Source organism: Dicentrarchus labrax, unplaced genomic scaffold (assembly GCF_905237075.1).
Source record: "Dicentrarchus labrax unplaced genomic scaffold, dlabrax2021, whole genome shotgun sequence".
NCBI classification, from domain to species: Eukaryota; Metazoa; Chordata; class Actinopteri; family Moronidae; genus Dicentrarchus; species Dicentrarchus labrax.
The window spans coordinates 16092809-16114995 of NW_026136722.1; the positions used below are offsets into that span (position 1 = coordinate 16092809).

Below are 22187 nucleotides of genomic sequence, written 5' to 3' on the forward strand. Positions count from 1 at the left end.
GCAATTCAGCAAATGAAATGTGGAACTCTGCATATGCAGATTTTCAAACATACTGAATTCAATAACAGCCACTGTTTTATTACATTTTGGTAGATATATAAACAGATGAAGAAATCATGTATCCAGACGTGCAATTATGAAGGATGTCCTCAATCTGAAAGAGGTGAATAAAAGGACACAGGCCTGTTATGTTTATATTAAGTGTTACTCACCTAAACGGTGTAATCCTTTTAATAAATGCATTGAAATGAAAGATTGATGTAAAAATTAAGACCATGCTCAGCTTGAAGTCTTCTTCTTCCCTGACTTTTCTGGTGTATTTTGACGTGTTATCACCACCTGTTGATCAGTGTAATAGTATGATACCAATTGTGGGACTAATTAAGTGTTTAACGGATAAATAAAACACAATTAAAACTGCTTAATAGCACTAGAGGTCAAAAATTCCACAGGAAACCTTTAATCCTGGGCACTGACTTTATTTCCTCATTGTTTAAGGTCCCAAAGACTCAACTGTTGTATATGAAAGATCTAAATTAATAATAATTGCTAAATCTGCCATTTTGAAGGGGAAAAAATACATAAATTATAGTAATTTCAAAGTCTGAGGTCACCAACGAGGTCAGACCCTACGAACAAACTATTAAAACACTCTAATGACAGAAAGGCATTGTATTTAACCAGTTGTTATTGACTTCTCAAACATTCAAAAATCACGTTAACAGCATATATTTTCATTGGAAAAGTCGTATGTATCGAGCTAATAAAACAATGTTCATTATGTTTTTGAGCTGTTACAAACAAGGACATGAAGCTAGACATAATGGTAGAGGAACTCCCCTGGGTCCTTTAGTTTCTGCAGCTGCTGGGCAGACATATTAGTCCGGCAGAACTAAGTCATACAGTCTGAAATAAGTCTGTGAAGGATCTATGGCCACTTTTAACTCTTCAGATATCAATGAGAAACCTTCCTCCTCTACCCAGATGATGATTAGTGGCACAAAGAAGGTGTAAAAAAGGTTGTGCTGAATTATGGGGCAATAAAGCTCTTTAAGTGCTTGTGCGGGGCTGTTATACTGACTACATCCACCAATGATGAAAAACAAGACTGTTGTGTTTAAATTAATTTATTTCCATTGCACACACTCACACAAACACACACACATACATTCTCTGCCAACAGATCTTCACACACTTAAAAAACAGTGCACTGTCTCAGACACATGAGGATAAATATATATATATATATAAGAGTTTTCAAAAGAATTGTATACACGTGATAATTGGCACATCCAGGAGACAGGCTTTATCACCAGCTTTGCATGTTTCCTATTTGACAAACAGGCACATTTTGCAACAGATTGAGAGCGCTCAGCTACAATATAAATCCCTTTAAAAATATCCCGAACCAGGGATCCAGCCCCTTTAGTCATAGATTTCTTTTTCTAAAAAATAATCACACCCATAAGAAAAATATCTAGAAAAGCCCACATTCAATTTAGCTTTGATTTGAGAGGAAAACTGGTGGTAAACTTAACACACACTTTAGTGCAATTAGCAAATGTAAGAAGCTTCATTTTAAAAGACTACAGAATGATTTTTAAAAAAAAGTCAAATGTACCTTTAAAAAGAGAGAATTATAGTGAGCAACGGCGACATCTACTGGTTATAATCAGCACCATTTAGCTCTTTGCAAAGAACAGACATGATGCACACAACCTCACTTTCAACAGATTGTTCATATGAAGGAATCTCTTTGGTGGCTGTTTTCCTTTTGTCATTAATCCCAGTAAGTTCAAACATGTATAAATAACCTGGTCCTGCTCAGTAGACCCGGAGTTTAAATCAGCGACTCATTTTTGATCCCATGTTCCTGGTTCCTGCATGGATTTCAGCTGGCCTGGTGATTGTCAGTTTTTCTTGTCGTCTCCTGGTAGGAAGTAGGGGTTCTCGTGGCCTTGAACCAGATAGGAGTAACGGGATGGATTTTTACCCTTGAAGGTCTTCATTCCTTCTGGGTCGAGATCGTACGATCCCGACTGAAATGTCAGTGGAAACAGTGTGTTAGTGTCTTTCAGATGTAGGGATACATTCACACACAAACACCCACCAACCAACCAACCAGCAACCACAGTCACCAATGTGCAGTGAGAAAACTAAAACATTACAAGTCCCAAACTAGCATCAAATGAGCTTCTTTGAACCGTCACTCACTAGATTAGATTTAGCGTGAAGATGAAAGCACACAGCTTTCCAACAATAATCAGTGAGATCTCTTACGAAGCTCCCCATCACCCGCAACACCAAGCAAACGTCATTCTCACTGTGGTCTGTCTAAATAATCAGCAGGGGGCATCAAGGAAAATCAGAATCTGAAAGCAAACCCATGCCTTACCTTTTTCCATCCTTTCTCCTTCGGATGAAACCCCTAAAGCAACACACTGGGAGTCAGGCCAAGCAGGGAGCATGGGAGGGAGCTACTTGCTAGCACTATATATACATTCTGGATGATTGGGTTAAAATATACTGGTGTGAACTGAATTAAGAACATCATTAAAGCATCTAATCTGTATCTGAAGTGACACAAGACGGTCATTTGCCCAGTGAGCATGGATTTGTTGATTTGCAGGTCAAATAATGTCACTAACATGTCTACGGTTAAAAATAAGCTACACTTCGTAGAAAATCATTGTGTTTCAGTGTATAGCACAACCCAAATACAAAATGAAACTAGTCAGTGAATTTTTACCTAATTTACAACCTCATTTAGTCAGATTTGAACCTAGACTGAGATGCATTTTTATTAGCTGTGTCTGTTCTGTAGCTCGCTGTGTTGGTTGGTTGGTCTGCTAAATTTTCCCAAACAAACGAAATTTGTACTTCGCCTGCAAAGTACCAAATCCATGCTTACTCTGTGAGTTAATGGTTAATTAGCAGATGCAAACTGGATGCAAGATGGAGGGTTAACAGTGAACAAACTAAAGGCTTATTTAGTGGATGATCGACACTACGCAAGATTTTCAGTCTGAGGGTTAGTGGTAAGGAGTTCCGACGACAGAGGATCATGTGATAACTCACCAGTCCGTTGGTTGAATTCTTTTTGTCCACCAGGCCTCGAGTGCTGCCCCCTTCTGTCATCTCTATGGAAGGAGTTGCATCCCAGTTAGTGGTGGCACGGGGGATGGGGGTGACGCCAGTGGGCCAGGGTTGGTTTACATCGCCTGATGAGTATGGACTGCTGCTGTAGTCTGGCTTGCTCTTTGAGCATCTCATCCTGATGGACAGACAATGCGGAATGGAAAGTGTGCATGAATATAACATATAAAAACCTGATCTATCTTAATCCTCCAATAGAGCTCCATTTAACTATTAAAACACATAAATTATCAAATTTTTCTTCATTACAGTGAACACAGTAACTGCACTTTATTTTTAGTCCATCATTCACCATCCTGCTGCCTTAAAACCTCACAAACACACCAAATGTGTATTAATTTGCAGCTGAAAACTGTCCCCAACACATCTTATTTACTCCTGATTGCTAAAAGCTACAGTGCCCAGTTGTTTTAGGAAATTCCATTTAAAAATGAAATAATATATTATATCAAAGTCAAAGTCAAAGTCAGCTTTATTGTCAAATACATATTATACATATTATTATACATATTATACATATTATACATATTATACACTGTTTTAAAGATGAGGTTAGTAGGAACCAGTGGGCTTGGGGCCACAGTCAGGGCAGGGGCAGTTGGAAAGTATTAAAAGATGTACTAACACATTTTTTTTGGTCTTTTCATGGAATTTGCTGACTATAAGAAAAATACTGAACATGGCCAGCCTTAGTATTAAAAATGGGTTAAATCTGATTGAAAACTGCGATTTAGGTTAGGCATTTAGGTTCCAATTAAAGCATTAAAATGATGCTGAAACAACTTTAAAAAAATCATTTTTCATCAAAAATTAAAACCAAAGCCATATTTACAGACTAATGCGGGTCAAATGTAAATATGTATTTATTTCCAGAGAGCTAAAGAGTAAAAAATAAGCCTGTATTGATTCTGGTAAGGTAGAGGATCTCACCAGCAGCAGTAAATGAGCAAAGCCAGGATCAGGAGGAGAAGAACTCCCCCTAGTACACAGGAGATGACCACCACTGCCAACAGAGCCGCTGTAAACACACACACATACAGACATGTTTAGATTTGTATGGGTCAGCACATAACTGTCAATACGGCTTCATCATTTTAGCCTTTGAAATAGTGTTGTTACTCACAATCATTGCAGTTGAAGCCAGCATATCCAAATGCACATCTGAGAGAAAAAAACAAAGCAGTCAGACACAAGGATATTTGTATTTCAGGGCTGTCCTGCAGCATATTAATGGAGTTCAGCACTGAATCCACATGGGGGAGCCAACTTCACATTAATAACACACAGACACCCCACACCTGACATTAAAAACACACTAAACAAAACGTAAAATGTGTGTACTCACGGATGGCACGTGTCTCCCACTGCCCTCTGCCCGCTCGGACACGCTACAAAGAGAAACACAATGTTTTACACAAAGAGACGGAAACGAGAACATAACAAGCTAGAGTTTCAGCCTGAGTCGCAGTATATGGAGAAGGACAGCACGCCTGGTTGCACATGCAATGAAAACATGAGCACAATGAGAGCCTCTTCATATGGAGGCTGCATAGTGACCATTACAAGCACATAATTGTACATTATGTTTTTTTTCCCCCTGGGAAACGAACTGTATGCGGCATTTGTATGAAAGTCTTATTCTTTATTAGCTCTTCCTATAGCTGATCTCCTTGGTCACAACCCTCCAGAGAGAGAAAGCTGTGATTCTTCCACGTGTTTCCAGGGAAACAACCCCGTTAAAAAGAAATAAATTAGAGAGATAAATGAAGTAAGGGCCAAGGGTCGGCGCAGAGAAAAGGCTACAGCTCTTGACCTTGTCTCTGAGTCTTGCTCCCTGTTGTTTCTCCCCTCATTCTCTCACACAAGTATTTCCCTGAGGATAAGAGGGGTTTGTTACAGTTCTCCTAACTGCAGATCAGCTGGGAAAATTTCACTTGAGCTTGTCTCAGACGCTGCAGGTCATCAGCTCTTATACTTTATACATGAGGCTTTAATAATCTGTGGTGCCATGGCAGCAGAACACTGTAAAGATTACACATTTTGAACATGAAAGACACAACGTAAATACAACAGAATGTCCTGGTCTGCCTCTCGATAAGGGAGATAAATAAAGAATATTAAATGGTCGTTTTTACCTATGCAGCTGGTGTTTGAGTACAAGATGGAGATGTAGCCCTCTTTACAGGAACAAACAGGCCGTCCGTTTGTATTTGTGCAAGTTGTAGTGAAGACATCACAGGGTAATGGGTCCTGCTCACACAGGTTTGTAGCTAAGATAGAGCAGATATGATATCTTCTTTAACCACTGCAATCTGTGGCTCATACATATCAATCAAAGACTTACTACTGCTTACCTGTAAATGTAGCATTAGCCAACAGTGTATTTGAGCTAGCTGAGTTGTCTATGGCCTCTTTAATGGAGTTATCAACAGTCTCTTGAGTGGCGTTGGTGTTTACAAAGACGTTATTTACAGTTGCTTGCACACTTCCTGGTCTGGAGAGTTATAGAAAAGCACCAAAAAAAAGGTAAACAGTCTATCTTTTGTGACATGTGGCGTAATATTTCACTGAGAAAGGAGGAAAATACTCACGCCAGTTGCACGACCTCAGACCGAATATACCCTGGCTGATTTTTGAGGGCATCTTTGAGCTATGAAAGAGAATAATTAGGCGGTTTAATAAGAGAGCAGCATTTAGAAAAGCTATTCAACATGCTTCACTAGCTCACAACCCACCGCTGCTGAGATCTCAGCCGCTGTATCCTGGAATACTGGAGAGGACCTGTTGCTCATTTCCTTTTGAAATGTCAAGGAGGTGAGATGAAGCTGGCCTGGGAACACTTGGGCTGAGTGAAGAAGAGAAAAACAAGACGAGAGTCTCACCGTCACCACCCTGTTATGATGTTTGTTTTTCATCCAGACATGAAATGAAGTTATGTTCTTACCGGGTACACAGCGGTCATCTTGCAGGAAGCTGCCAGAGAGACACTGGCAAGTGCCATTAAGACAGATGCTATCAAGTGGGCATGGGACAGCAGGGCACACTGTTGAGAGATGGAAGACAAATGTGAACTAAAATTGTTAAACCTGCAATAACCAACATTTTTGGCCACCTGGGGGCAGTGGAAACAAGACTGACATATCATCACCTTTTATGTCCATAATGGCAAACTTGTTAGCAAACAGTTGCTTAATTACACATTCAGCATATGTGGGCAACATTATCTTTAATTTAGAGTCATGTTTCTGGTCACCTGATGAACATAAGTCCAATATTCACTCTCTTTTAGCTCTATTTCTGGTCTCTACAAATTTCTAAAGGAAGTGTCTGGCTTTGTTAGCTTCTTACTGCTCCATTATGTTCACCAGCCAGTCGCCAACTGTGTCTGAACAGATAGTGTACAGTGGCTTTATCAGTGTTTCTTCTCTGAAAACAACTCTATGAGAGTGAACCAAAACAGTGAGCTGAAACTCATAATAAAGCTCCATAGTAGTTGCGCTGTTTCTTTGTGCAGGATTTAAGAAATTCCTTTTACTGATCAGTTACGATGGATCAGGATCGATGAAATCCTTTGCTTTAGTGTTTGGTTGGATAAAAACCTGCATTACAACTTTTTTGCCTCACCCAATAGCCTCATGGGTAACCACAAAGAACTACATCAAGCGCTTTGGAGAAAGGTACAAACCTTTGACTGGGATGGGCGGGGCAGCTGTGGTGGAGTTGGTGGTGGTGTCTGTTGGTCGCATGGTGGTGACAGTGATGGTGGTACCAGTGCTGATGGTGGTGGTGGTGGAGGTTGGAGTGGCGGTGGAGGAGGCTGATGTATTGCCACTAGCTGGTGTGGTTGAATGAGTCAAAGTGGTGGTTCCTGCAGTGTGGCTGGTCACTGTAACAACAAAAGATATGTAAAAATATGTTTAAGGATGTTTAAATAGAGAACACAACCGTTCTCAACATCTAATAGGGTTACTATGACTATTTACTGTATGTAAACATGAACATGATCCTGTATAAAGCTGTACAAGGCAAAATTATTAGAGGAAAATTATTATTATTTACCCTCATCTCAAGTTAGGCCTTTGAGAAGCTGTAGAGTCCTAACATATTACAGACTAGCTAGGCTTTTGTATTGTCTGCAGTTTGCTGGCATTCAATTATTCTATGAGGTGATTTCTTAAAAGGACCACAGTGGTAGATGTTATTGCTACAGACCATAACTCCAAAAACATTACTTCAGACAATTTTCCAAAGCATACGAATCATTTTAGATTGATTTCCTGCTCTTCAGGCTACTATGGGTTTAAGTGTATGCAAAGCAAGTTGGAGTGACTCAAAACTTGCTTCTGATAAGTAATAGTGGTGTAGTTGCAGATTGCAAGAACCTTGTTTCACTCATCCCCTCATGGAGAAACTACGGTGGGTTAGGATTAAAAACATGAACTGCCCTATCTAGAGCCAGTGTTTGGTTTGTCCGTCTGTAGAAGGTCACAAAAACACAACAATTCTTATTTCCAGGTGATTATACACTAATGAAAAAATACTTACTTATATTACAGTCCATTTCTACCAATAAATCCTCCTAAATGTTACACACTGGACCTTTAAGTGCCTGCAAGGTTCCCATAAAGTATTAGCCTAAAACCATGGCTGTCTAGAAGGTGGGGAACTTTCAGTAATAAGAGCTCAAAGAAACCGCTGTGCCTAAGTACATGCTCACAGTGCATGGCTGTAGACTTGTAGAGTTGTCTAAAGAAAAAGGTTCACAGGATATTTTATATTGTGACTTTAGTTGCTTCTAAAGACCTTAAAACAGTTCTGCAAGTAGCATCCCAATATAAAATGTAAAACTGTACTTACTGAATGCCTTCTCACCTGCACGTTACAACATATTATTTTGTAAAAACACATATCAGCACACATCATGCGGTTAGTCCTACCTCCTGAGGTTGCTGTTGAGGGACTAAGGGTGGTGGTATTTCCAGTGGGGGTTACGGTGCTACTGCCTGGGGAGGTGTTTGGAGGGAGAGAGCTGGAGGTGGAGATGGAGGTAGGTGAGGAGGGTAGGGGTCCGGCTGTGAGGGTTGTGTTTGTGGTGATAGTGGAGGACGAGGATGTGGTGGTGGATGCGGGAATCACAGGTGAGGTGTTAGTAGAGTTTGTTAGTGTAGTTGTAGTTAGTACAGCTGTAGAGGTTTCTGGAGTTACTGGACTTGGATTTGCTGTGCCGTTGTTGGTTTGTGTGGCTGCTGGAGTTGTTGTGATGTTGCTCGGCTGTGTTATGGCTGTAACCAAGGTTGTGTTGTTGGTCTGTGCAGTCGGTGTGATTGTAGTTGTTTCATTGCTTTGTGTGACTGGTGTACTTGGAGTCGTGACGTTGCTTTGTGTGATCGGCGTGATTGTAGTTGTTTCATTGCTTTGTGTGATCGGTGTACTTGTAGTTGTTTCGTTGCTTTGTGTGATCGGTGTACTTGTAGTTGTTTCGTTGCTTTGTGTGATCGGTGTACTTGTAGTTGTTTCGTTGCTTTGTGTGATCGGTGTACTTGTAGTTGTTTCGTTGCTTTGTGTGATCGGTGTACTTGTTGTTGTTTCGTTGCTTTGTGTGATCGGTGTACTTGTAGTTGTTTCGTTGCTTTGTGTGATCGGTGTACTTGTAGTTGTTTCGTTGCTTTGTGTGACTGGTGTACTTGTAGTTGTTTCGTTGCTTTGTGTGATCGGTGTACTTGTAGTTGTTTCGTTGTTTTGTGTGACTGGTGTACTTGTAGTTGTTTCGTTGCTTTGTGTGACTGGTGTACTTGTAGTTGTTTCGTTGCTTTGTGTGATCGGTGTACTTGCAGTTGTTTCGTTGTTTTGTGTGACCGGTGTACTTGTAGTTGTTTCGTTGCTTTGTGTGATCGGTGTACTTGCAGTTGTTTCGTTGCTTTGTGTGACCGGTGTACTTGCAGTTGTTTCATTGCTTTGTGTGATCGGTGTACTTGTAGTTGTTTCGTTGTTTTGTGTGACCGGTGTACTTGTAGTTGTTTCGTTGTTTTGTGTGACCGGTGTACTTGTAGTTGTTTCGTTGTTTTGTGTGACCGGTGTACTTGTAGTTGTTTCATTGTTTTGTGTGACCGGTGTACTTGTAGTCGTGACGTTGCTTTGTGTGACCGGTGTACTTGTAGTCGTTTCGTTGCTATGTGTTACTGGTGTACTTGTAGTCGTTTCGTTGCTATGTGTGACTGGTGTACTTGTAGTCGTGTCATTGCTTTGGGTGATCGGTGCGCTTGTAGTTGTGTTGTCGCTGGTCATTGTGTGATCTGGAGCAGGTGTGGTGGTTGTTTTTGGAGTCTCACTAGTGTTGGTGGGTTGGCTTGGCTCTGGGCTTGTAGTGGACAGCGTTGTACCACTGGCTGGACTGCTGCTGGTGAATATACTGTTCTCCACGGTGCTGTTGACTGTAGTGGTGGTGGGCTCGGTGCTCGGCTCAGAGAAGGTCGTCTCTGCAGGGGTGGTGGTTGGTTTCTTAGTTGCAGATTCTGTGGCACTTTCTACAGTTGTAGTGGCTACTGAAGTTGTAAAGTGCTCTGTGGTAGATGGTAGTGAAGCTGTAGATTCTATTGTGGCATTTTCTACAGTGGTAGTAGCTACTGAAGCTGTGAAGTGCTCTGTGGTAGATGGTAGTGAAGTTGTAGATTCTGCTGTGGCATTTTCTACAGTTGTAGTGGCTACTGAAGCTGTGAAGTGCTCTGTGGTAGAGGGTAGTGAAGTTGTAGATTCTGCTGTGGCTTTTTCTACAGTTGTAGTGGCTACTGAAGCTGTGAAGTGCTCTGTGGTAGAGGGTAGTGAAGTTGTAAAACTGCTGGTCGTGTGGTTGTGAGAAATCTCAGGAGTGGTGGATGTCTCGTTGATCATTCCCCCATCGGTGACATTATGCGTGGTAAGATCTGTTGTTGTCGTTCCTACAGCCAAAACAAAAGCACATAAAGTAATCAGCTCATCGCCTTCTCTCTCTTGGGCACATCTCAATAAAATGTTAGGCAATCCAAATGTGAGATTTAAGCCGCCAGTAAAAGAAGAATTTACAGTAGCTATGTGTAGGATTTGAAATGTTCTGACTTTGGCGCCCCCCAGTGGTAGTATCAGAACACATACTGTGGCAGTGAGAAAAATAAACATTGGACAATTGTCCAGATAAATGTGCTCACGAAACAAAAAAATCTGGATAAATAAAGAAAAATGCTAGATAAAACCTGCATTAATTGATTTTTTTGTCACTGGGGGGGCAGCATAAGATATAAAGATATATAGTGGGGCGCCCGGTTAGCTTAGTGGGTAGAGCTGGCGACCCATGTACCAAGGCTCAGTCCTCGCTGCAGCGGCCCAGGGCTCGAATCCGACCTGCAGCCCCCCGCTGCGTGCCATCCCTCTACCCCCCTCCCCCACCCGCCCCCAGCTGTCCCGCCAAATAAAGGCAATAAAAATAAAATAAAATACAAAAAAAAAAAAAAAAAAAAAAAAAGTAGTGAGCCTATTTACACATCAAGCAGACATAGCAACATTAGCATTCATTTGAAGTCGTGTTTGTGTCCAATAGATGAATGTCACTCTCTGTTTGGGGCTCTTTAGCTGCTAAATGCTCCACTCTGTTCCCCAGCTATTTGCTAACTTTGTCTGTCCAACCACTTGGTTCTTGGCAGGTGGCATACAGGTGGTTTATCACAGCTTTTTCACTGAAAACATCCGCTTCCTGCAGCTGGAAACCATGCTGATAAGAGCAGTGAGAGAGAACCAAAACCATAAAGCTGAGGACCAATCCGCTAAAAGATGCTAAAATACTCCACAGAGCTGAGGAAACAGGTGATAATTCTCTGTGGGTTTGTCAATACAAGCAACATACAAGTAGTCATTTGATCCATTGTTAATATACAAATATTGATTAAAGCAGCTTTAAGATGTGTAACTGCCACATCACAGCTTACCAGCTTAATTATGCATGCTAATTACTAAAGGAAAATAATGCATTAATTAGCAAATATTTCCATGTTAATGCACTTGTATTCACGTTTATATTCACAGAGCAACGAATAACTCAAAATCTAATTAAATCATCTACAGTCTACAGGAAGCTTGCTGTAAGTGTGACATTTCTGTAATTTTAACAAACACGTGTCTACAGACAGACAGATGCCGACATAAAACATAAAGTCCTGCACACTGTCCCCAACTATGACAGGAAATGATTACATAAGAGGGTATTTATTCCTCATAATGTACTTTTATGTACTGTATTACTAAGATATTGCCACCTTTAGTCGTTCATTTTCAGCCTTACTGTCATTGCACAGAGTACAGGTGACAAGACAACAAAATGCAGTAAAGAATGATTCACATACCGGGAGTCAAACCCGGGCCATCTGGGTGAAAAGCAGGAATCCTTACCACCAGCCCATACATATGGGACTGAACAGCAGGGATTTTAACAGTTTCATCAGTCTCATTAGAATCATAAAGCACATGTTTTGATTTGAGACCCCCTCATAAGACTGCACTAATACAAGCAGACAGAGAACACATTGTAAACCTTGTATCGGTTATTTGATTTCTCTTCAGTCCTGTGATATTACAAAACTCACAGTAGTTTAAACTGTAAACACAGAGGGCAACAAGGTTGTGCCTTAAATAACCATTTAAAGATTAAGAGGGACACAAGCAGTGACTCAGCAGATAAGAGTTACCGTAGGTGACGGCTGTTTACAACACTGAGATGTGTCAGGCACAACTGCCGCCAACTCCATTTGACCGTCTTAAAGGAAAGAGCTCTGCCTCTTATTTGTTCTTTGTGCTGTCGTGACGCCTGTTCCCATTTAGCGTGCCCCCAGTCTTCGCTTTGTGTTTATGGGGGAACAGAGGAAGCCAGAGGGCAGCTTGAGGAGCGGTACAAACAGTAGGAGGTCTTTGATAATGGCTTAGCCTGTTTACCTCAGTTCCTCATCTGTATGCATTGAATGATTACATTCAGAGTTCCTTTCCAGAAGCCAGAAAGTGAACATGCTACTGAGAGCCAGACGGGTGGACGCCTTTTACAAACAGTTTTCTCCAGTAAGTCATCTCAAAAGCACAAGGAAGTGGTGAGAAAACCAGGACTAATATCAGATCCTGAGGGTGATTTGATTATTTTCTCTGTGTACAAGGCCCTGTGTGACCTAATGTCTTTATCGCTTGGTAACCAAGACTCATTTAGAGATGAAAAATCACAGGCTCCACACACCCTGTGACAGCAGACTTTTATGGGTACGATACACTTGATGTACACACACAGACGCACCCATTCCCACCTTCAAAAATAATGTATTACAGGAGTGGAAGAAGACATTAAGCAATCAACGATGATGGATGAGGAAGTGACGAGAGGTGGGAAAGACATAGATATAGTTTAAAATGATGTTTTTAATGGAAATAAAGTAAAGGAGTGGCAGAGTTAAGGAGGGCCGGATCTATATGTGAAGCAGCGTAGCGTGAGATCATTGCTGTAAAACACATATATCAATTTGTGACTGGCTCGTCCAGATTAAGATTTAAGGCCAATGGACTAATCTCGCTGGATGACCAGAGATCAAGATTAATGAAAAACCTCTTAAATCAGAGGAGAGATCTAGTCGACCATGGTCTTGATTAGCCCTGTTACATTCTCTGTGCGTTTACATTTTAGTATTTTTGAGTTGAAGGTTAAACATTTCCCTTTGCACCTCATTGCTGCATACCTTAAATTCTAATAAAATCTCAGTTTTATCTCTTTGCATCAAAAATCATCACATTTGAGCTGTTTTTCAGACTCCTATTGCTTTATAGAACCAGGACGCCAGTTTCAGTTCCCATCCTGTAGATTAGTCGGGTGCGTGCTCCACTACATTTGCTCGGTGCTGTGCTCAGAGCCAGCAGGTAGATCTGTGTGCTGAAGGCAGTGGAGGTCCTAAATGTATATAAAATACAGCTTTTAACACAAACTAATGATCAACACACAACCAGCTGTCAAGAAGTAAAAGAGTAACATTAACTCTGAAGGTGTGGACTGGTCATGAAGAGAGTGTGGAGAAACCACTTTCTTATCACCTTTTATCTCCACATAATTGTCAGGTTGGAAAGTTTACAGTGTTACAGCCGCTCTCTGTGTCTTGACTAATAATACACTAAAACTAATCAGGATGGACATACCGATCAATGACTTAACACTTAAGAAATCATAAAAACCGGACAGGGTCAGTGTTTAAAAGAGGGCATCAGATAGAGTTGTAGCTGGGGGAGGATTATATGACTGAATACAATCTGTTCTGCCAGAACTATTGCCATAAAGTGAGGAGACATCTTCATCTTCATCTTCAGTTATCAGTGCTCAATATTAAAAAAAACTTGTACTTTGTGTTCAGTCCTAATTAGCAAATAATAGCATGCTAACACGCTAATATGTTGAACTATTGGATGGTTTGCACTGACATTTGGTACAGATATTGATGTCCCCCATCATCTGATCAAAATTTGAATTTATGAAATAATTTGATAGATATTTAAAGACCAAATACCTGCTAAACTAATGGCGTAGCCTAACAATCATCCTCAGCTGCTAAAACTTGTGTTTAGTGCTTATTAGGGAGAGGTGGGGCAAGCGTTAATGAAATATACAGATGATGTGCACGGTCATTTTGACCCAGGTTTAAGGGGGGGAAAAATTTAAAAACCAAAAAAAAAAATTTTTTTTAATAAATTTTTACTTAATAAAAAAAAAAAAAAAAAATTTTTTTATTTTAATTCTCTTGAAACAAAAAAAGAGGGGTGTAAAAAAGGAAAATCCACACTTTTTTTTTTTTTTTTTTTTTTTTTTTTTTAAAAAAAAAAAAAAAAAAAAAAAAAAAAAAAAAAAAAAAAAAAAGAATAAAAAAAAAAAAAAAAATAAAAAAAAAAAAAAAAAAAAAAAAAAAAAAAAAAAAAAAAAAAATAAAAAAAAGCACACTAAGATGGTGATCATTGTAGGTTGCTCGATGAGGAGGATTCAGAGGGCGGCCCCCCTTTTTCCTCCAAAGAAGAAAACAAAGGAAAACAACCATCACCCCCAGGGGGGAAGGGAAAGGGGAAAAAAAAAAAAGATCAAAAAAAAACCCCACCCAACCCAGGAAACATATCTTCCAATTTAAAAAAAAAACCCCCCCCCTCCAAAAATTTTTCTCACAAGATTTTATATAAAAAAACAAATTTCCCTTCTCATCCCCCCCCCTTTCTCCCTTTTTTTTTAGAAGGGGGGGGGGGGGGGGGAGGAAAAAAGGGGGAAAGAAAGAAGAAAGGAAAAAAAAAAAAAAAAAAAAGAAAAAAAAAAAAAAAAAAAAAAAAAAAAAAAAAAAAAGGAAGGGAAAAGAAAATTTTAGGGAAAAAAAAAAAAAAAAAAAAAATTTAAAAATAGTTTTAAAAAAAAAAAAAATATTAAAAATATATAAAAAAAAAAAAAAAAAATTTTTTTTTAATTTTTTTTTTTTAATAAAAAAAAAAGAAAAAAAAAAAAAAAAAAAAAAAATTTTTTTTAAAAAAAAAATTTAATGCTCTCATGCTGCCAAAATGCCAAAGAAGAGAAAGCCACAAAGCCACTACTTAATGATGAATATTAAAAACATCTAAACATACATTTTTTTTCCACATTTCAGCATTAAGTATTGGTCCACAATCATTACAGAGAGCGATCAATAATGTCTCCTCGTGCCACTGGATGTAACCTGGGCCCACTGACATTTTGTCTGTTGCTTGTGTGTGTACGCAGTTGTACCTTCATTATTAAATCATTATCTCAGCATTGTTCAGGGTCAGGATCATTTATTGGTACTTTAGCTAGATAAGCTTATCACTGTGAATGTACAGAACCTAGAAAATCATAAATCCAACTGATAAAATAATTTTGTTTTGGTGAGATACCCTGTATTCATTATTCGGGGTACTGTTGTGTTGTGGGGCTTCATCGTTCATGGAGGTGAACTTTAAGGGTCAGTTCATCCAATTACTATTTTTCAATAAAATCCAGTAGCACCACACACACACACACACACACACACACAACAAAAACAAAAATCTGAATTTCACTCCAACTGAAACTGAAAAAGTTGGTCATTAATGTGGCGAAACTAAATTAATGCCAGATCTGATAACCTTGACATCAAAGCATTTTTCCAGTGAACGATAGATAAATGTGGCAGCAGTAATGAGTTATGAATCCCAATTGTGTAATTTATAACACCTAAGGTAAACTACTGTCATCCTTATCACCTACTACTGCTACTAAAGCTAAGAACATTACAAGTAGAGCACAAAGAGATGACGAAAGGCTTTTCTTTGGAGGAATTACACAATCACCTGTCAGTATCACCAATGGAAAACATACACAAGAAGGTTTTTTTTGGGTGTGATGACATTTCTCAAGTTTCCAAGACGGTTGTGATAAGAAACTTTGATATGAGATTAGCATTGAGGTAACTTACAGTAAGTCGACATTACTGAACTGACCTTGTAAAGGCTCAGTTTTTAAACACTTACTACGAGAGACCTTAAACAGAGGTTCCTGGCATGCTGAGGTGTTTCTAATATCTCTCATAAATAACTCAGATAAAGAGAGAAGGTTGTGCTCTCGCTCTCGTCGTGAGAACGCTGTCTATTTGTGGAAGTGATGGACAAAAGGGAAATTCACAGAGAAGATGGCGAGTGTGCATGGTTTAACACAAACAAAGAGGGGTTCTCCTTTCACTAATTTTCACAGAGTTGGTTGCTTCCACCGTCATACTCCATTGCTGCTTCTCTGTTTCCATTTACAGTTCATTGCAATGTCAGCCGCAAATGCCAAAAAGTTCCACGGGTGAGTTATGACGCCCTAATGAAAATACTGATATAACAAAAGCAGCAACAATGTATTTTTAAACTTCTCCCATTTCACCACAGACCATAGCATGTTAGACGCCTGACGCCTTCTGCTTTCCGTGAGGAGGCTGGTGAAGTTACCCTTACTGGGAAAGGTTTATGAAACCCATATGAGACAATGTAAACAGACAGCAGTTAGTGTAATACACTTGAAAACAGTGGGGTAATTAAGAGCACACTCTGCCTCGCACGGCTAACAGGGAGCCTTGTCTCTGAGGATTTAACCTACAGCCGGATAATCCCCTGCAGACACAAAAGGGATGACTGGGTCAGGCAGGGTGACAAGTGGGTCTAAGGTCGGCCCGCGAGCACACGCTCAGGAGGATGTGGATAAGAAGGTCCGGCTTTACCCACTGAGTCCTTTACCAGCAGCACCAGGAAGCACGGCTGCTACTTGGTTTGACCGACTATCACTGCACTGACGCCACCAACGCCTCTCTGCCCTTTCTTTTCCTCGACACACAAATCAAACGAGTGCAGTGTGGGAGTGCATCTGTTGCCAAGGAGACGTCTGCTTCCAGCTGTCAAAGCTTCGCCTCACTTCAAATCACTAACAGTAGCAGAAACAGAGAGAGGAGCCAGACTTTAGCGTCGATGCTTGTGTTCCAGCGCTGCGCTGCACTTCAGGGGATTTTTATTCATGCGACACAATAGCACTCCTGTTAAGTACCTGCTCATGGACCGGCTGTCAGATCCAGTTCCCCCAGCTCACATCCTCAATTTCCTGTCTGCGCTGCCACTCCTGGAGAATAAATCCTTGTCTGTATTAATGACACAACTGAAAGAATCCAGAGCAGCCAAGAGAGCTGCAGACTCTCAATGCTGCCATGAAATAGCTCCAGTTTATTGTTGCGGCTAGGGGGGGGAAAGTGCGTTCCTGAAATAGTTCTTCATCAAGTCCAGCGGCACTGCGAGAAGGACGGACCTGATTAAAGAATGCACGTGGAGCAGGAGACGAACTGACAGGTTGTGACCCAACAGTCAGGAAGAGCCTGAGGCCAAAAGGCAGCATCTCATCAGGAGGCAGAGGAGTCATGTGGAGAGCTGACATATAGTGGTATGTGTGTGTGTGTGTGTGTGTGTGTGTGTGTGTGTGTGTGTGTGTGTGTGTGTAGTGTTTTAGAAATGCAGTATAACATCTGAAACAAGCTGATTAGAGACAGAAATGCCGGAGGCACACTGCACTTCAGGTCCCCGGCAAATGGCTGGTCACACTTTGGGTCCCTTTGGCCCAGCTAATGAGAGTGAACATTTCTCACATACTGCTTTATGACCTCCTGGTATTTAAATGTGGCCATCCCTGTGTACAAAACATCACAGTGCACCAGCAGATACACACGGGTTCCCTTCAGCGTTCGGGGGGGTGCACACATCAAAGCCACACAGCTGACTCCGGGTCACCAAGAGTGACCTTGCAGGACTGAGAGGAAGCCTTTATTTTCACTAACTGACAGTCTGTCATCCTGCTGAGAGTCTCGTGTCAACAGTCCTGATCGGAGGATACACTGAGGCCTCATAGGGAGGAGGCGAAGGGCTGGGCAATGTGTCGATATGCTACTCAATATGTATATAGACAACTACTCAATAAATTCCCAACTTGTTGATCATTAAATGAAAAGTTAGAAAGTCTTTTTTTTAAGCAAAACTAGTTTCAGTGTTTCTTTGTCTTATGTGATAATAAAAATCTTGTGGTTTTGGACTGTTGGTCCAACATAACAAGAAATTGGACGACACCATTTTCTGACATTTTAAGGACTGTACAAGTCATCAATTAATCCCCCCCAAAAATCGTCCGATTAATTAATAATAAAAGCCCTATACTCGCCACTTTATCAGGTACACCTCACTGCAGTCTGATGCAACAGTCCTACAAAGGTAATCATGTCAATCTTCTGATATAATTGTATTCAGATTATTTAATGGAGTAGAAAAAACAAAAACCTACTTTCAAAATGTTAATAAAGTATTATCAATGTACTGTAATCAGTGAACTTTAAGTGTCAAAAGTACAATTATATTATTATATGATCAGATTAAAGTATTATTATCATTATTGATGTGTGGTACATACTACTTTATATAATCTATTGTGTAGAAAAACATATTTTATGAACTAATCATCCAGTGTTTTGTATGTTAAATCTTAATCTGCAAAGATACCAGCTATCTACTAACTATATCCGTGTAATGAAAGTAGTAGAAGTACAATATTTTCCTGTTGAGTACAAGTAAAAAGTTGCAGTTAAGTCTGAGGACTACAACAGAAAAGAAATAAAGGGAAGTCTTATAACCAATAATCAAAACCAGCTGTTATCTTCATAGTTGATTTACTGAGTTCTGTGGGATTCTCTGACTCATTTGTGTGTTTTAATGAGTATTATTGTGTTCTGGTAACATTATTCTTTATGGGTCTGTAATTTCTTAATACTCTTCTAGCATGTTCCTTGGAAATAACTATGCAATTTGGTACCATTTACAGAGAAAATGAACATAAAGTTCTGTTGTTTTTATGAGTTTACAGTAGTTAGTTGTGTTGAGTTTATAAGCAGTTGTTGAGCAGTGTTTCCCGAAAAGATACAACTGCTCCATTTAAACCCTAGTAAATATTCCTTCATTATTCATTTAGTATCGTCTGGAGAATTATCAGGATGCTTTACGGGATTATTAAAGCGTTGAGTGTAACGCCTTTAATAGATCATTATCATCCTTTAATAGATTTCCTGCAGAAGTCAGCGATGTGACCTGATCGATTAACACAACAGGAACAAAGGTGTGTATCATTAACAGACGAGTAATAAAGGCAGCAAACTTAAACTCTTTGTCCTGCTAAGACTTCCATCTGGACTGTCACACACACTTCATCTTGGCTGGGACTGAGGCTCTTCCTGCTGCTGAAGAGACAGACGTGACACACACATGTGCAAGGCGCCGACACACACACACACACACACACACACAGTCAGGCCACTATTGCACAAGTAGTTGCACAGCAGCACACAAGAAACTGATCAGATATCTAATCTCAATCTGTGTTTGTTCTTGCTGATTGTGTTATACTGTAGGTCCTCCCTCTTCATCAAACAGACTCCAATTTAAGCGCCGTCCTCAACGAGAGGAAGCAGAAACGAGCTCTCTGTATCTGAGCAAACAGAGCTCTCATACTGTAACTCGGAGGTAACAGATGGCTCCTTGGAACCGGGGCTAACTCGCAGGGCCTCTGCACATATCATATCCAATTAAAGCTCCGCCAGCACATGCTTTCCAATTACCAAGTGAGATTTACTGGCCTGAAGCAGGTCTAATCCGGCAGGATGCAGCAGGGACGTGGCGACAGAGGGAGAAAAGACACAGCAGAGAAAACAGCAACAAGTGTGCATGTAAAAACAATACGTGTCAGTGAGCATGTGCGTCGAATGAGGAAGAGGAGATCAATATTAAACAGAGGGCAGGAGAGGACGAACAACAACGGCTAACCTGAGCTGTTTATGTACTTTTTACCATTGATAACATAGAATAATCTCTAAAAATAAGGGTTGAAAATGTGTGTGAGGATTAGTCGATTAATCACTTTACTATTATTTTTCATACACAGCAGTGAATTTTAATATCTCAAGGTTTTAGTCAGACCAAATAAAGCAAATGGAGGACAGAGATGATTAACTGATTAACACAGAATACAGTCGTAATGAGAATACTGCTTTGTTGCAGCTTTACATGAGTCACTTTCCCACAACTGTCCGTTAACTCCTGAGCGGCCCTCGCATGCTCTGGTAATGACCTATCGATGACTAGCACGCAAAACATGACCAGGTGGAGGAGACGTGATAAAACTTAATGTGGCCTGAGAGAGAGAGAGAGAGAGAGAGAGAGAGAGAGAGAGAGAGAGAGAGAGAGAGAGTGGAGCACATTAAATGCCCCTCCTCTCCTCTCTCTCTCTCTGGAAGGTTTCTTACAACCAAAAAAATAAATAAAAAAAAGTGGCGCCAGACTCAGAGGAGGAGGATCACGACCCTTCAGGAGGTCTTTTCATCTGGACATCTTTACTGCTACTTCAGAAACACTCAGTCATGGCCCCCAAACTGGAGCCTCCATCAAGCTCCCCTCCAACTCCGTGTATAGTGTTTTCTATACAAGTACACACATGACAGGAGGGGAATCACACAAGCAGCCTACAGGCTTGCAGCGAGGCTCCGGCACATGACAGTGAGCGACTGTCAGGCATTCATATGGGGACCTCGAATCACAGAGATGCCCTTCAGAACGGCCAAAAATAATAATTTTTTTTTTTTTTTTTTTAAAAAAGGGTGACAAATGGATTTGACCACAGCTAAGCTTTAGCCAGTCTGTACAGTGGAGAGCTCATCCACATTCCTCAGGGCAGCTTCACCACGCTGTCGAGGGGGGGGGTGTCTGCCTGTGCGCACACAGGGTAAACTTTGTGTGTGGAGTGTGCTGCGCTTCAGGGGGCCGGCTGTTGTTTGAACGAAGCCTCCTCCGCTGGCATCTGTCCACCCACGGAGAGCTTTGAGTCACGCCGAAGGAGCAGTGAGTCAGGGTTTAAGACTATTTGGGGAACCCCCCCATGAATGAGGAGGAATAAGTCTTTTTCTTCAAAAACTTGAATAAACAGGAGACGCTTTCTGCTTTAAATAAGGCAAAAGAACGGCTGCTAGATAGTATTCCCTCACTACACTAAAAATTGTGTCTTTTTTGGGTTTTACTTTGTCTCCCTTCTGAAAAAATGTAATTATTTGTTCATATGAATCATTTTTATACGTCTTTAGTTCTTATTTTCTAGTATATGTACTTTATTGTTCTATTCCTGACAAAGCCTGACATGTTATATTATAATATATATATATATTATAATGTTGCAATAAACCAAACAAAATGTCACAAATATCACTGCATTTGTGTATATTACCATACCATATATTACATTTTCTATAAATAACTTCATTATAATAGAATAAACATGCTTTGAGCACATACGTACACACACATAATATATGGCACAAGGAGATTTTTTTACCAGTGAAGTCAAATATATATATTCTGAGATAGGCTTTTAATTTCTATATTATGGGTATATTATTTGCAAGTTGCCCCTCTGAGATGTAGGTTATAATAATCATGAGTCATGATTCAAGATGTACCTTAAAACTTACTAAAGTGGCCAAACAGTTATTTTTGTACTCGTATAAAAGATATTTAAGTGCCAGATTTGACATAAAATACATATTCTGAACTGAATGATTGATGTTAGTTTGCTCTGCCTCGACCAACTACAACAGAAATGCTGCTTACACATAATCAGTATTAATATTTCATAAACATATGATAATATAAAACTCACAGTGTCCATTTCTCTTCATAAAAGACTTTTTGTACATTTTGCTGTTAATACCATTGTACTTTTAACAGTTTTGGCTGCAGGTCAGCGCATATTTAAGGCTTTACATGGGGATTAAATCTGTTTAGAGTACAGTTAAACTAGTAAAAAAAATAAAAATAAATAAAAGTAACATTTAAACGTATTTCCAGGATTTAAACCATATTCCAATCAAAATCAATCAGTAGAAACATCACTTATTGATCAGTTTGATAATTAATTAACTAACAAGTGTAACAAGTAAACTTTACCCACCTCTGACTGCAGCGCCCAGCAGAAACACGACAGACAGAAAACTGACAAACATGTTTTTTAAAGTCTTCGGTGTGAGTTTTCGGACAACGGGTTGAGACTCCGGAGGACCAGCCGGTTGCGTGCAGCCGGTGTAACGGTGAATGTAGCTGTGCAGACGCTGCTCTCCTCCAGGGTGTAGTCGCTGCTGCCTGCTACAGGTGGCTCAGAATGGGAGCAGCAAACCTCGGACAGCATTAAAAGCTTAAGTCCCTCCTCTGATTGGCCGGTTCTCCTGTCACTCATTATTACTGTAGTGGAGCCTCCTCCTCCTCTACCCGTCAACATTACAGAACTACAATAAAAGTCTATTTTTAGCTGATTGTTTTACACCATGAGTGAAGTATGTGCCTTGTTCAGGGAAAAATGTCAATACTGACATTAGTGTCACATGACCAAGATTATGTATCAGCAAAATAAATCTTTC

General features: G+C 40.1%; 1 protein-coding gene across 2 annotated transcripts; it reads right to left on the minus strand.

Annotated features, from left to right (window-relative positions):
* Nucleotides 1-1111: 1111 nt before the first annotated feature.
* On the minus strand, nt 1112-21919 carry si:ch211-198m17.1 (uncharacterized). 2 transcript variants are annotated; one of them, XM_051387880.1, is made up of 14 exons: nt 21725-21919; nt 8094-10091; nt 6842-7042; nt 6101-6199; nt 5892-6001; nt 5748-5806; nt 5511-5650; nt 5292-5426; nt 4502-4544; nt 4280-4317; nt 4087-4174; nt 3079-3274; nt 2396-2428; nt 1112-2039 (listed from the first exon to the last, which is right to left on the minus strand). In XM_051387880.1, the coding sequence occupies exons 1-14, from the start codon at nt 21774-21776 to the stop codon at nt 1911-1913; spliced, it is 3321 nt and encodes a 1106-aa protein (XP_051243840.1). In that variant the 5' UTR covers nt 21777-21919; the 3' UTR covers nt 1112-1910. The 2 variants fall into 2 exon arrangements, with proteins under 2 accessions (XP_051243840.1, XP_051243841.1); XM_051387881.1 differs by lacking the exon at nt 2396-2428.
* Nucleotides 21920-22187: the final 268 nt, after the last annotated feature.